Source organism: Arvicola amphibius, chromosome 17, assembly GCF_903992535.2.
Source record: "Arvicola amphibius chromosome 17, mArvAmp1.2, whole genome shotgun sequence".
Taxonomy (NCBI): Eukaryota; Metazoa; Chordata; class Mammalia; order Rodentia; family Cricetidae; genus Arvicola; species Arvicola amphibius.
Window position 1 is genome coordinate 32,347,545 of NC_052063.2, and position 13,438 is coordinate 32,360,982.

The 13,438-nt window shown below is 43.6% G+C and overlaps 2 protein-coding genes across 4 annotated transcripts; one reads left to right on the forward strand and one right to left on the reverse strand.

The window, feature by feature from the left end:
• Window positions 1–783: 783 nt before the first annotated feature.
• On the reverse strand, window positions 784–12,427 carry LOC119803732 (retinol dehydrogenase 16-like). 3 transcript variants are annotated; one of them, XM_038315161.1, is made up of 5 exons: window positions 11,852–12,427; window positions 7,148–7,406; window positions 5,395–5,558; window positions 4,652–4,896; window positions 784–1,059 (listed from the first exon to the last, which is right to left on the reverse strand). In XM_038315161.1, the coding sequence occupies exons 1-4, from the start codon at window positions 12,162–12,164 to the stop codon at window positions 4,679–4,681; spliced, it is 954 nt and encodes a 317-aa protein (XP_038171089.1). In that variant the 5' UTR covers window positions 12,165–12,427; the 3' UTR covers window positions 784–1,059; window positions 4,652–4,678. The 3 variants fall into 3 exon arrangements, with proteins under 3 accessions (XP_038171089.1, XP_038171092.1, XP_038171088.1); XM_038315164.1 differs by lacking the exon at window positions 784–1,059 and having other exon boundaries at window positions 4,402–4,896; window positions 11,852–12,058; window positions 12,208–12,427; XM_038315160.1 differs by lacking the exon at window positions 784–1,059 and having other exon boundaries at window positions 4,402–4,896.
• On the forward strand, window positions 1,486–2,564 carry LOC119803734 (protein SET-like). The gene has a single exon (XM_038315166.1). It carries the CDS (start codon window positions 1,492–1,494, stop codon window positions 2,356–2,358), a length of 867 nt encoding a protein of 288 aa, XP_038171094.1. The 5' UTR covers window positions 1,486–1,491; the 3' UTR covers window positions 2,359–2,564.
• Window positions 12,428–13,438: the final 1,011 nt, after the last annotated feature.

Genomic DNA, 13,438 nt, shown 5'->3' on the forward strand with positions numbered 1-13,438 from the left:
TAAAGCTAGCCAGTGGCTGGGAGCCGGGCGGTGGGAAGCCGCCCGCAGCTCCACACCACAAGCTTTGAATGTGCACTGGGAAGCAGGTAACAAAAGGCTTCATTATCATTCTGTTGCCTCGGTAGCTGGATGGCTCAGTCATGTTTTACTTGGTCGTGTAGGCAGAAAACACTTCGTCCCCAGCTGAGCTCATAGTTCAATGGAAGGAGCAGAATCATATTAGCGCATCCTGACCATCTCAGCATGGCGCCGAGTTTCCCCAACTTCAAAAGAGGCTAGGCAACCACCTCCTGTATTGGGAGGTGCAGATGGTGCCAGATAGTCTCTCAGATTCTCTGACCACCAGACAATGTGGGAAATGGGCCTGCATTTCTCAGCCCCCACAGCGTTTGAGGATAAAATTCTCCTGTTTTTATCTTTTGAAGTTGTGTTTTCAAGGAGCCATGGGCATGCTCCACAACTCCTTGTCCTTGAAGATTATAAGATATACCTGTCGTATGTTTGATATTCCATTGGGAACAAAATTGCTGAAATCCTTTACTCACATATCTGGACCCATTAACTGTCTTTATGATCTTTGGGGTTCTCATATATGAGAAGCATTTTAACAATGAGTTATTACATGCTTAGTAGCTGACCCCGTTTGTACAGTGGCCACCCAGAATTCTGAATATATATCGACTGTTACATGTATATATCTTAATTTGTCAAACTCTGCAATATGAGTAATATCCATTTGCCATGAATGACTAGGAAGCGATCCTCATGGATTTACCCCCAGATGAGGTACAGATAAATATTATGAGCATCTATAACATTGCTTAATGATTTATGAGCAGCTTCTCTTGTTAATCTAAATAGTTTTCTTCAACTTATACTATTTTGATGATGTTATCTCTGAGCAAGCTCAACCTGAGGCAAAGTAATTAGTTTTGTAAGGTTAGCAGCTAAAGCATTACCTTTGGCTAGTGAATCAAGAATATCTGAGCTGAGGCCGGTTCTGTTTGCACTACATATCCTTCACCATCCACATGTGCAGTCTTCCATTGGAAGAACCATCTGTAAAAATTGACACAACATCCTTTAAGGGATCATTTGCTATAAGTTTTGGGAAAATAAAAGAATATAGTTGTGCAAATTGCAGCACCAGTTCAGCTGGAAAAAGATGGTTAATCTGGCCTTCAAATTGAGCAAACGCAATTGCCCAAAGATCACTATTTTGAAATAATCAATCTGTTGCTTAGTATAAGGAATGTTGATCACATCAGATTCTCTGCTAAAATATCTCCTAGATTCTCTCCTGTTTTTCTGTGCTAAGCATGCTACTGTTTAAAAATAAGGGTTTAATTCCTTAACTGATGGAGCACAAAGGTGTAGCCACAAAAGTGAACCTTTTTGCTATAATATTACTGTAGGAGAGTTCCTGCGAGTTTCTTCCTGCTGTGTACATCTGGCCTCTGGCCTCTGGCTTCTAACCACTTCCCTCGTGCTATGGCCCCGAAACGGCAATCTGCGCTCCTGCCTCAGTCCAAGAAACCCAAATCGGCTCCTTCCCTGAAACTGGAGGACAAGTCGGCCTCTCCCGCCCTGCCGAAGGGAGAAAAAGAACAGCAAGAAGCAATTGAACATATTGACGAAGTACAAAATGAAATAGACAGACTTAATGAACAAGCAAGTGAGGAAATACTAAAAGTAGAACAAAAATATAACAAACTCCGCCAACCGTTTTTTCAGAAGAGGTCAGAATTGATCGCTAAAATCCCAAATTTTTGGGTAACCACATTTGTCAACCATCCACAAGTGTCTGCACTGCTTGGGGAGGAAGACGAAGAGGCTCTGCGTTATTTAACCAGAGTTGAAGTAACAGAATTTGAAGACATTAAATCAGGTTACAGAATAGATTTTTATTTTGATGAAAATCCCTACTTCGAAAATAAAGTTCTCTCCAAAGAATTTCATCTGAATGAGAGTGGTGACCCATCCTCAAAGTCCACTGAAATCAAATGGAAATCTGGAAAGGATTTGACAAAACGCTCGAGTCAAACACAGAATAAGGCCAGCAGGAAGAGACAACACGAAGAGCCAGAGAGCTTCTTTACCTGGTTTACTGACCACTCTGATGCAGGAGCAGATGAGCTAGGAGAGGTCATCAAAGACGACATTTGGCCAAACCCCTTGCAGTACTATTTGGTTCCTGATATGGACGATGAAGAGGGAGAAGCAGAAGATGATGACGATGATGATGAAGAAGAAGGCTTGGAAGATATTGATGAAGAAGGAGATGAAGGTGAAGAAGATGATGATGAAGATGATGATGAAGGGGAAGAAGGAGAGGAGGATGAAGGCGAGGATGACTAGCACAGAAGACTGATGGATTCCGACCCTCTTTTTTATTTTCTTTTTATTTTTTAAATTTTCTCCAGTCCCTGGGAGCAAGTTACAGTCATTTCCCTCCCGTCCCCAATCCCTCTTGTGCTCAGTCGCCCTGTTTTTGAGGTCTCGCTTCTCAACACCATGGTTCTCAATTTATTTTGGGGGAAATGTCTTGAGCAAAATACAATGGGAAAAGAATCTCTACTACTCTGTTCTACATTCATTTTTATCTTTTCTTGTCTTGAACTGTGGATTCAACACCACCACCACCACCGTGCTCTGTGGGAAAAAAGAAAAGCCCTCCAGCCCCTTTGGCTCTCTTTGCTGGAGGCTGGGAGGTGCTAGGCCCCTGTGCAGTAGTGCATAGAATTCTAGCTTTTTTCCTTTCTCTGTATATTGGGCTCAGAGATTACACTGTGTCTATGTGGATACAGACAGTTAGCATTTACCAACATGTATCTGTCTACTTTCTCTTGTTTAATAAAAAGAAAAAAAAGAAAAAAAGGGGGGGTATAGAAGGTCAGCAAGGGTGGGTTTGAGGTGTCTGGGGGAGTAAGTGGGCATTGTGACAACATGGCTTCTCCTTTGGCATGTTTAATTGTGATGTTTAACAGACATCCTTGCAGTTTAAGATGACACTTTTAAAATAAAATTCTCTCCTAACGATGACTCGAGCCCTACCACTCAATGGGAGAATCAGCAGAACCTGTAGGGGTTTATTTGGAGTTCACATTCTCTGTTGTAACTTTATTTTTAATTTTTTTATTTTTAGTTTTTTGGTTTTCACTGGAAGGAAAAGATGCTCATTTTAAATGTTGAAGTGTACAAGTTGCTTTGTTACAATAAAACCAATGTGTACACAAAGGACCGGATGCTTTTCTATCAGAACAGATGCTCAACATGACCTTCCCAGTTGGACCTGCATAATGACATCATGTCAAACTTTGTCTCCCTAACTTCATATTTTTTGATACGCACTTTGCAGGATGACCTCAGGGCTATGCAGATTGAGTTAAAGGGATGTGAATCATGTCTTAATGTTTCCGTAACTGGGTGATGTGGGTACAGTTTGCTGCAATGGACTTGGACCCATGATTTTTATCTCAATTTGGCATTTTTTTAACGGGCCTTTAGTTACCTGGATATTGTGACAGCACCTGCGCCCACCATGTCACAGAGCTGTTGCTCTAATGCCGTCTATACAAAGGACAGCTGCTGGTGGGTCTTCATTGGCAATTTGAACTGACCAAGGAAATGGGCTTTCAGAGTCAGCAGTCTTTGGGGTAGTTGGGAGTGCACTGTCCCAGGTATGTAGCAAAGCCCTCAGACTCTGTGAATCTGGGTGGATAAAGAACTTTTGTCTGCTCAACGCCATTGTGCAGAGAATAATGTTTTGGAAAGCTACCTGATACATAAGCTTTTTAATGCTGTAAAATATAGCTAAAATTAAATGCCACTTTTTCAGAGATGATTAATGGACAGCCTGGTCAAATTCAAAGCTTTTTGATGTATAAAACTTTATAAATGGAACTACTCCATCAGTAGGTAAAGTGTAACCAAATCTGTCTAGATGGATAGTGTATAATTTCTGCACAGGACTCTGTTTAGTAAATACATCACGGTATACGTCAGGAATCTTGCTCCAATAAAGGAACATAAAGAAGAAAAAAAAAAGATTCTGTGTCGGGCTGGAGAGATGGCTCAGAGCTTAAGAGCACTGGCTGCTGCTCTTGCAGAGGTCCCAGCAACCACATGGTGGCTCAGAGCCATCTGTAATGAGATCTGGCACCCTCTTCTGGAGTGTAGGCATATGTGCAAGGAGAACACTGTATACACAATGAATAAATAAATCATTAAAAAATTACAGTTGTAAAGTAGCAATGAAATTAATTTTAAAAAAGATTCTGTGTCAATTTTTACAGATGGTTCTTCCAATGGAAGACTGCATGTGTTCAGGAAAATCAATAATCTGGACTCTATGGATATTTCTACTCACATGCAATATAGACACACACGCAGACAAACAAATAATAAATTGTTAAATTTAAATAAGTAAAATGGATGACCCTGAGACGTGGAAGATCGCTTTCTTATTTTTATAAAGATCGGAATCATTGTTTAAACATAGAAGCTTTTCCTGTGGCTCTATATTCTCCATGGTCATACCAAAGGAATAAAAGTCAGGCACCTATGGATCTCCCATCCAGTGAAAAGTTTGTCCCAAGCCCAGCATCTGCCTTCTCCGGAGGATCCTCTCCCTCACACTGCACTCTTATACCTCCCAAAACAGAAACAGATGCAGGCTTCACAGAGCTTTTTCAGGCTTCATGGAGGTCCAGAATAAGATGGCATCTGCAAGACGGGTGGGCAGGTAGCTCACAGGGATGTAGAAAAGCTTGGCATCCCAACCAGCTGAGTAGCGGGTCCGAGGGTAACGGGAAGTCAGCGCATGCTCCATGCAGTTCGTCACCAAGGAGAGGTCCGAGGTGGACAGTTTGTCCAATAACTTTACAGTTTTTTCATCTACGCAAAAGGAGAAAGGATTCAGGGGGGTGATTACCTCTAACACTCCTGCTCTAGACCAAGGCGGAAGAAGGAAAGCCTCACTAGAGCCCAAGCTGCCCACATCTGAAGCCATGCCCAAGCCTAGCCTGTCCGAGGTCGTCAGGAGGACACAGCCCAGCTTCTAGAAGGAACCGCACACATGCTCCACCTGGGTCTCTGTTCAGAGAACTCTCTTGTCTCTGCAAGAGTGGAAACAAGTCCAAGCTCATGGAAAGCTCATGCTTCCTGACTCTGGCTTTACTTTCGTGTCATAATAATAAGGGGTTTAAATGAAACCACACCTCATGTTCTAGAACCCAGGATCTCTTTATGCGAAGACATGCCCACTGTGGACCAAGGAAACAGAGGCTAATCATGCTCATTTTGAGAAGAAAGACCATAGGGAGACAGCAGTCAACACCAACAGGAGACTCAGAATTCTAGACTCATTTGCTTTGGTCCCCAAATCTCACTCACAGGCTAACAAAAACTTCTCGCCATAGATCTCCTTGACTTCTGAGCTGGCCTGGTCCCACAGCATCTTGATTTGTGACACATGCCTGTCACCACTGGAAATGGCAGTCTGGAAGAAGCCAGGCTCTATAATAGCCACCTTCACTCCAAAATAGGAGAGCTCCCTCCTGCAAGATAGAGAGACGTCAAGGACTTCAGAGGACTTTCTCTGTGGAAACTCATAATCAGAGTCCAGTCACATGACAACGTGAGCCTGTGGTGAGGAGAGGCCGCAAGCTTCAGACGGGTGTTGTGCAGCAGATAGGGATGAAACTCATGGTGAGGGCAATGCCTCTGTGCTTTAAATGGCACCCTAAGTATTTGGTGCATGGAGCTCTCTGGCATAAAATTAGACTCCAGGTAAGACCTGTCTATACATTCCAGGTGCAAAGGGTTACCCTTGCCCAAGTCACCTCCTCCTCACTCTTAGATTTGAACCTTCCCCAAACCCGCCTCAGTCCAGCTGCCCATGGCTCCTGCAGGCATCTTCCTGGAAACACTCTCTGGCCGCTTTCTTCGTGCCTCTCACGTTTACCATCCCCCCCATTCTCTACAACTCACAGGCTGCATGGCACACATGGCTCCCCTGATTCACTCTCTTCTGACTTGCCTCACGAAGATCATGAAGTACATCTTTGTCTGTGGTTCTCATGCTCCCTACATGCCTGCATGCGCCCACTGACTCATCCTCCTGCCTGTATCATATGACTTATCCTTTGGTCGAGTAGCAGCCAGCAGCACATTCAATGGCCACACAGAGCCTAAGCCTGACCATTTTCTCCAACAGGCCTCCTCACCAGGCTGCTAGGTTCCCGCTTGGCTCCTTGCTCTAAAATCCTAAGTCTGATAACTGCTCTGCTCACTGCAAGGATGGCCACAGTCTCTCTCTCTCCTCTTTCAGTTTCTCAGTTGTCAGAGTTTTTAAGGTCTGGGGGAAAGCCTTCTTGTGGTTCTGTAGTGAGTTGACCACAGACCAAAGCAAGAGTCTAGAAACTACGATATGAACTGAATGAGATGCTCAGCCCACCTCAAGGACATCCTCAAGTTGAACAACATTAATGGTAAAGAGTCTGGACTCTTCCCAAAATATCATATGTCTTACTATGCCTCAAAAAATATTCCCTTTGTGTGCCTTCTGCTACAGCAGGGTATTACATTTTTATGTGCACTGGTGTTTTTCCTGCATGTGTGTCTGTGTAAGGGGTCAGATCTTGGAGTCATAGACAGCTGTGAGCTGACATATGGGTCCCGGGAATTGATCCTGGATCCTCTAGAAGAGTAGCCAGTGCTCATATCTGCTGAGCCATGTATTCCCTTCAAGCAGGATACTATTAATTGAACTTGACAGAATGCTGGCACACAATTTTCATCTTGAAAGATTCCTTTAATTCCAGTCCTCAGGAAATAGGTCTGTACAAATTTGAGGGCAGCTGATCTACATAGTGAATTGAAGGCCAGTCAAGTTTACATAGACCATGCCTAAAATAAATTAAATATAAATAAACAAACAAACAAAAACCAACCAAACAAACAAATAAATAAATAAATAAATACTGTCTCAACGCTGCCTTTACTGGAAACATGGAAATGTATTCCTGGAGACAGTTACAGCACCCCAAAGCCAGAGTGTGTCCTCTTCATGATGGCCTCTAATGTTTTTGATTAAATGAAACCCTATTCCAATGATTCTCTCAGATACCCACATCCCTGTCATTACCTGATGGAGTCTGAGAAGGCCTCTACACCATACTTGGAGATACAATAACCACCGCCAAACAAACACAATCGACCCAAGATGCTGGAAACATTGACCACTCGGCCCTTTGCCTTCCTCACTAACGGCAGCATGCTCAGAGTCACCTCGATCACGCCCAACAGGTTCACATCCAGGATCTTTGCAAAATGCTCTTTCTTCAGGAGCACATTGAGACCCGAAGGGATGGAGATGCCAGCATTGTTGACCAGGCCCCAGAGTCCTGGGGACAGGGGGAAGGAGAGAGTCACACAACACAGGTATAGTTATAGATGAAATGCACACTCCACAAGATAAGACAGCTTAGATATGTGTTTACTGGAGACTAGGACACAATGAAGAACGGCATGGTGTTGACAGAGGTTTCTGTTCCACCCAGTCCCACAGCCATTCAGTCCCAAAGAAAACATACAAAGGTCACATTAATTATAAACTGGTTAGCCTATTAGCTCAGGCTTCTTATTAACTCTTATAACTTATATTAGTCCATAATTCTTGCCTGTGTTAGCCACACAGCTTGGTACCTATTATCAGTGAGGCATTCTCATCTTGCTTCCTCTGCATCTGGGTGATGGCTTCAGAGTGATCGCTCCTCTTCCCAGAAATCTCCTGTTCTCATCATGCCACCTCTACATCCTGCCTGGTCAACCCGCCTGTACTTCCTGCCTGACGACTGGCCAATCAGTGTTTTATTAAAAATAAGAGACGTGACAGGAAATAGACCATTGTCCCACAGCACATCACCCCCTTTTTAAACAAGAACTCTGGATCTAATATCAATTGTTTAGCTCTTTTTCTAGACCATTATCTATTACATCTTGTAACCGACACTCTATAAACAAGATAAATATTCATAATCCATTTTGGGGGGAATGTGCGCATAGTTTTCCAAGCTACTTCCTGCTGATTTGGAGTGCTGATAATCTTAAGGAGTCCTAAAGAACTTTAGAATTATGGCCAGCCCTGGCTGGAATATCTGTGGGGCTTGCTCGTCTCAGCAAGCAGCCTTGAAGCTGCTCTGGATGTAGAACTCAGACATCTGGGCATCCGCTCCAACCGGCGTTTTCTCAGGGGGTCTTCCTCGATCAAACCTCAATTTCTTAATTAAGAATCAACCCACAGCCTCTGTTTTCCTGTGGAAACAAAAACAAAACCTCTGGCCCAAAGTAACATATCTTTTAACTTAAATTTTGAAGTCATATTTTCAAAATATGTATGTTGGATTAAATCCAGGAACATTTATAATCAAATGTCTTTTAGCAGCTGTTGCTCCTTCCTCAGCATTCAAACAATTCAAAGAGAGCATAATAACATACAGTATCCAGATTCTCTACGTGTTTTCCATCTTCACGTGGCTTTATTTTAAATTCTGTTTCTTTTATTTTTGCTTTAAGATTTGGCTTTTTGAGACTAGGTTTCTCTATGTATCTTTGGCTGTCCTGGCACTCACTCTGTAGACCAGGTTGTCCTTGAACTCAGAGATCTGCTGCTTCTGCCTCTCAAGGTTGCCACCACCACACCCAACTTCTGTCTTTCTTTCATTTTTATTTTAACGACTTTATCCTTTTTCTTTTCTCTCCCAAGCCTACATATATTTTTAAACACACTGTAAACCGTTTAGACGTTTTCTTTGTCTTTGAATCTATCTTTACTGTATATCTTTCTTTTTCTGACCACATGAGTATTTAATTTGCTAATATATATATATATATATATATATATATATATATATATATGGCTAGGATTAAAACCATGGCTTTGATGGCTAGATCCACTACATTCCTTAGCTGTCTGAGAGTCTAGCCTCATGGTGGAGGAATTGGTCGGAGCTATGTTTATTGCCACAACTCTATGGAGTTTCAAGGTTCCTGCCACCACCAAGAAGCATGCTATTGGCTACTCATAAAAACCATTTAAGCTTTTGGTGGTGGGGCTTCTTAAAAGAGGTGCAAGATTTTTGCTTCTAAGCTGAGTCAGAAAGCCTCTCTTAAATGAGGGGCACTTGCCTCTAGTAAACAGAATCTATCTGAGAAGATGTTACCAACAAGCTGTGCTTAACACTATTATTTTGTGTCTAGAATTCCTTCCCAAACTCTCTCAGGTTTTACGTGGATTTAGCTTTCAATGTTGGTGCCATTTATTTGACAGAGGTTTCTGTCCCACGAGGTCCCACAGCCGTTTAGGCCCAAAGAAAACACACAAAGGCCCACATTAATTATAAACTGGTTAGCCTATTAGCGCAGGCTTCTTATTAACTCTTATAACTTATATTAGCCCATAATTCTGGTCTGTATTAGCCATGTGACTGGGTACCTGATATCAGTGAGGCATTCTCACCTTGCTTCCTCTGCCTCTGGGTAATGGCTGCAGAGTGACCTTTCCTCTTCCCAGAATTCTCCTGTTCTCGTTTCCCCACCTCCACTTCCTGCCTGGTTGCCCTGCCTATACTTCCCGCCTAGCTACTGTGCAATCAGCATTTTATTAAAAATAAGACTAGTGACAGGATAAAAGACCATTGTCCCACAGCAGCATGGTATCATCGGGGCTTGGGAGCCCATCCCCAAGGCTCTAGGCTCCTTTAACCCTTCCTGACCCCGTGCGCTGCATGGGAAGCAATAGCAGTCACTTCTCAGTTGCTGATCTTCAGAACAGATGTTGAACACATGCTGTGCCTCTGCTAACCTGGAGAACAAGATGCTCTGCTTGTGTTTTACAGGTTGATGTCATGCTTGCACATACTTTACGCTTACAGCCACATTTTCAGATCTCTCTGAGCAGTTTACACACTGCGGTCTCTGTCTTTCAATGACAAAGAAAAGTAGGAGAAAGGGTTGTGGGGGACAGCTCAGTGTGCAGAGCACTTGCCTCCCATGCATGAAGACCTGAGTTTGAGCACCACAACCAACATGAAAAGGCCAGAAACGGGGCTGTGTGTAATCCTGAAACTGGGGAGACCTAGACAGGAGCCTACTAGCCCAATAGCCTAGACAAATCTGTGAAACCCAGGTGGGAGATTCTTTTTTATAAAAACCAAGCAAACAAACTCACAGGAATAAACAAAGAAGGTAGGCAGTGACCACTCCCAGGGTGTCTTCTGGCCAGTATGCCTTGGCACACTCAGCATCAACACTGAGCAACTTCCCCGACAAGCTTACAAAACAAAGCCAACCTGAGGGAGCAGCAAGGCTACAGCACAGCTCCACACTCTGCTCTCATCCTGCTCATCCACAGGACACTGTCGCTGGTCTCTTTTAGTCACTGTTGCAGAATCCAGGCAGCCACCCTGTCCGTGCTGCAAACCTCACCAGCACGTTCACTGTCAACCACCGTGCTTGGTCACCTGCAGGCTACTGGGTTCAAGGCTATTGTGGTGCTTATTGGTTTTGAAGAATTGGGCCCAAAAGGCACGTGCCACCTCACTCCAAACCCATACCTTATCCTGCTGGAAACACAAACTGTTTAACTGAGAAATTTTATTGCTAGGATCCCACCACAAGCTCAGAAAACTGACTACCAGGATAGTGCTCGTGATCATAACTGTAGGGAAGAAGATGCGGGTGGTAGCACAGACCTGCAATCCTGGTACAGGACGGTCTGAGGCAGAGAGGTTGTGAGTTCAAGGCCAGTCAGTATCCATTTCCTGTCCTAAAATCTCAAGCTAAAACAATCACAAATGTACCACACAATCCCAGCATCTGATCCCAAGATATGGGATCATTAGTGGGGCTTTCTTGATGGTTAGATTTCTTAATTCATTAAATATTAGCATGCAAGCCAGACTCTGATGGCGAATGCCTTTAATACCAGCATTTGTGAGACACAAAAGGACTCATCTCTGAGTTGGAGGCCAGCTTGGTCTGCAGAATTCCAGAACAATCAAGAAACAAAGAAACCACGTTTTGAAAGTACAAGTATCAAAGGAATGTCGAGGTAAAAATTGCTTACCTTTCTTAAGCGAAAAGAATGCATTTACTTTAATGCACACAGGTGAAAATGTTACCAGTTTTTATGCACTGGATACTAAATTATAGGTTAAATTGTGTTGTTTAACATGCTCTAGTAATTTGAACAATCACCATGTTTTCAACTTATTCTTAGATTTCTTTTAAACCATGGGTGGTCTTTTGTGCCATCACAGTTAACACTGTCAGCTGATGAAAGAAGAGAGTCATCCCTTATTTCCCTAATCAGTCCGTAGTCTTGTCATGGCCGCTCTACACGGGAGCAGTCTTGTCTCCCTCCACAGAGGATGGCAGGTGACAAGTAAGAGCAAGGACGTGCTGACCCAGGAGATCCACCCAAGTGTGGCCCAGATACCCTGCACACATAGCCCAGGGACAAGTCCCATCCTCTGCTCCAGTAAGGGACCCTGCTCTTAGCACCCAGCAGTCTAGATTGTCTGCATAGAGAAGGGGACAGAGTATAGACAGGAAGCTGAGAAGGTGATTTCTCCAAAGGGCAACTTCTTTCCAAGACCAAAGAGACTGAGAGAGAGCAGGTAGGGGCTGGAGAGAGAACAAGTGCTCAGATAATGTTCAGGGGAGAGCAGGAGGCTCTGGTACTTTAAGTGCCCCAACCCACATAAAGCATCTTGTCATGGATATAAATGGGAGATCCCTTCAAACACAGAGTCAAACCAACAGACACAGACAGGGATCTCAATGGTACCTCTGTTCCCAACACGCTCCTTCACCCACTGAGTGGCTGCCACAATACTCTCTGTCTTGGTGACATCAAGGATCACTGTCTCCAGCCTGTCCGATGTATTGTTCCTCAGCTCCTCAGCTCCCTTCTCTGTCAGACATGCAGCCAGCACCCTCATGCCCCTCCTGTCCAGCTGTCTGGCCAGCAGGTTCCCAAAGCCCGAGTCACAGCCTGTGATGAAGACATACTTGTCTTGGAGATGGCTCACCACCTGCCTCTCCCTGATCAAGCGCAGGAGGGTCCACAGGCCCCCTAGAGCAACCAGGTAGAACCACATGGCTTTCAGAGGACAGGCACAGACAGTCTGAAACAGAGAGAACCTGGCCTCTATTCACAGAGGATAAAGTAGGCACACAGGACTCAGGAGACACAGAGGAATGAAGGCTTCTAGCAGGAAGTCCACACTTGGATCTCTGTCCGCTGCCTTTCTTGGTATTTATTCATTCATCACTCCTCTGCTCTCTCACCTGTTTGGTTTTGCAATATTCCTTTACCTGCTGCCAAAGAAAACATCACTGTCTACTCAGTAACACACCTCCATTCTCTTATGACCTTTGCTCCTTTTATTCATACGGGAATACGTGCATGCTTCCTTACACATCCCCACTACAGTCAATCCCTGCCCCACCTGTGTCTCAGCATCTTGCCCTCCACCTCCACAAATGCAGGATTTGTGAACATATTTAGGTGCTGGAACTCAAGACACAATTTACAAAAAAATCCTGCTCTGAGCTCAGGCCTCCTCCTCGGGCTCCTCAGCTAGAATCTCTTCTCAGAAAACACAGCTACTCTGGGTTTCTAGAGATTTAGGAGAGGCTAAAGTGAGGCCAGGGTAAGCTGGTGATTTCTTGATACAACAAGGAAATAGGAGGGGTCAATTATAAATTGGAAGGCTGACCCACGGAGGTACAGGCCCCACCTGCATCAACTGGAAGGAAGAGATGGGCAGACGGCAGTGTAAGATCACATTCAACAACATAAAGGGCAATATGGCAGCACCAGAAACTAGAGGCTCTACACCAGCAAGATCTGAATATCCCAACACAGATGAAGCAGGAGAAAACAACCTCAAAAATAATTTTATGAAGATAATAGAGGCCATTAAAGAGAAAATGAAAAATTCCATTAAGGAATATACAAACAAAAAATTGGAAGAAATAAAAAAAATCCCTTAAAGAAAGCCAAGAAAACTAAGAAAAGCAATTAAACAAGTGAAGGAAACAGTCCAAGACTTAAAAATTGAAATAGAGGCAATAAGAAAACACAAACCATGGCAATTCTGGAAATGGAAAATCTGGGTAACAGGAACTGCAGATGCAAGCATAACCAGCAGATCACAAGAGATGGAAGAGAGAATCTCAGGCATTGAAGATACAATAGAAGAAATAGAGTCATCAGTCAAAGAAAATGGTAAAACAAAAGATTCTTAACATCAAACATCCAAGAAATCTGGGACACAATGAAAAGACCAAACCTAAGAATAGGAATTGAAGAAGAAATAGAAGTACAGACCAAAAGTACAGAAAATATATTTAACAAAGTCATAGAAGA

Bases quoted from the DNA above. Each gene is read 5' to 3' on its own strand.
- LOC119803734 (XM_038315166.1), top strand. From the start codon at position 1,492: ATGGCCCCGAAACGGCAATCTGCGCTCCTGCCTCAGTCCAAGAAACCC.
- LOC119803732 (XM_038315161.1), bottom strand. From the start codon at position 12,164: ATGTGGTTCTACCTGGTTGCTCTAGGGGGCCTGTGGACCCTCCTGCGC. The intron at 5,559-7,147 runs GTAATGACAGGG...TCTATCTTGCAG, and splicing joins GCCTTCTCAGACTCCATCAG to GAGGGAGCTCTCCTATTTTG. The intron at 4,897-5,394 runs GTGAGTGAGATT...CCTTTTGCGTAG, and splicing joins CGAGAAGTTTTTGTTAGCCT to ATGAAAAAACTGTAAAGTTA.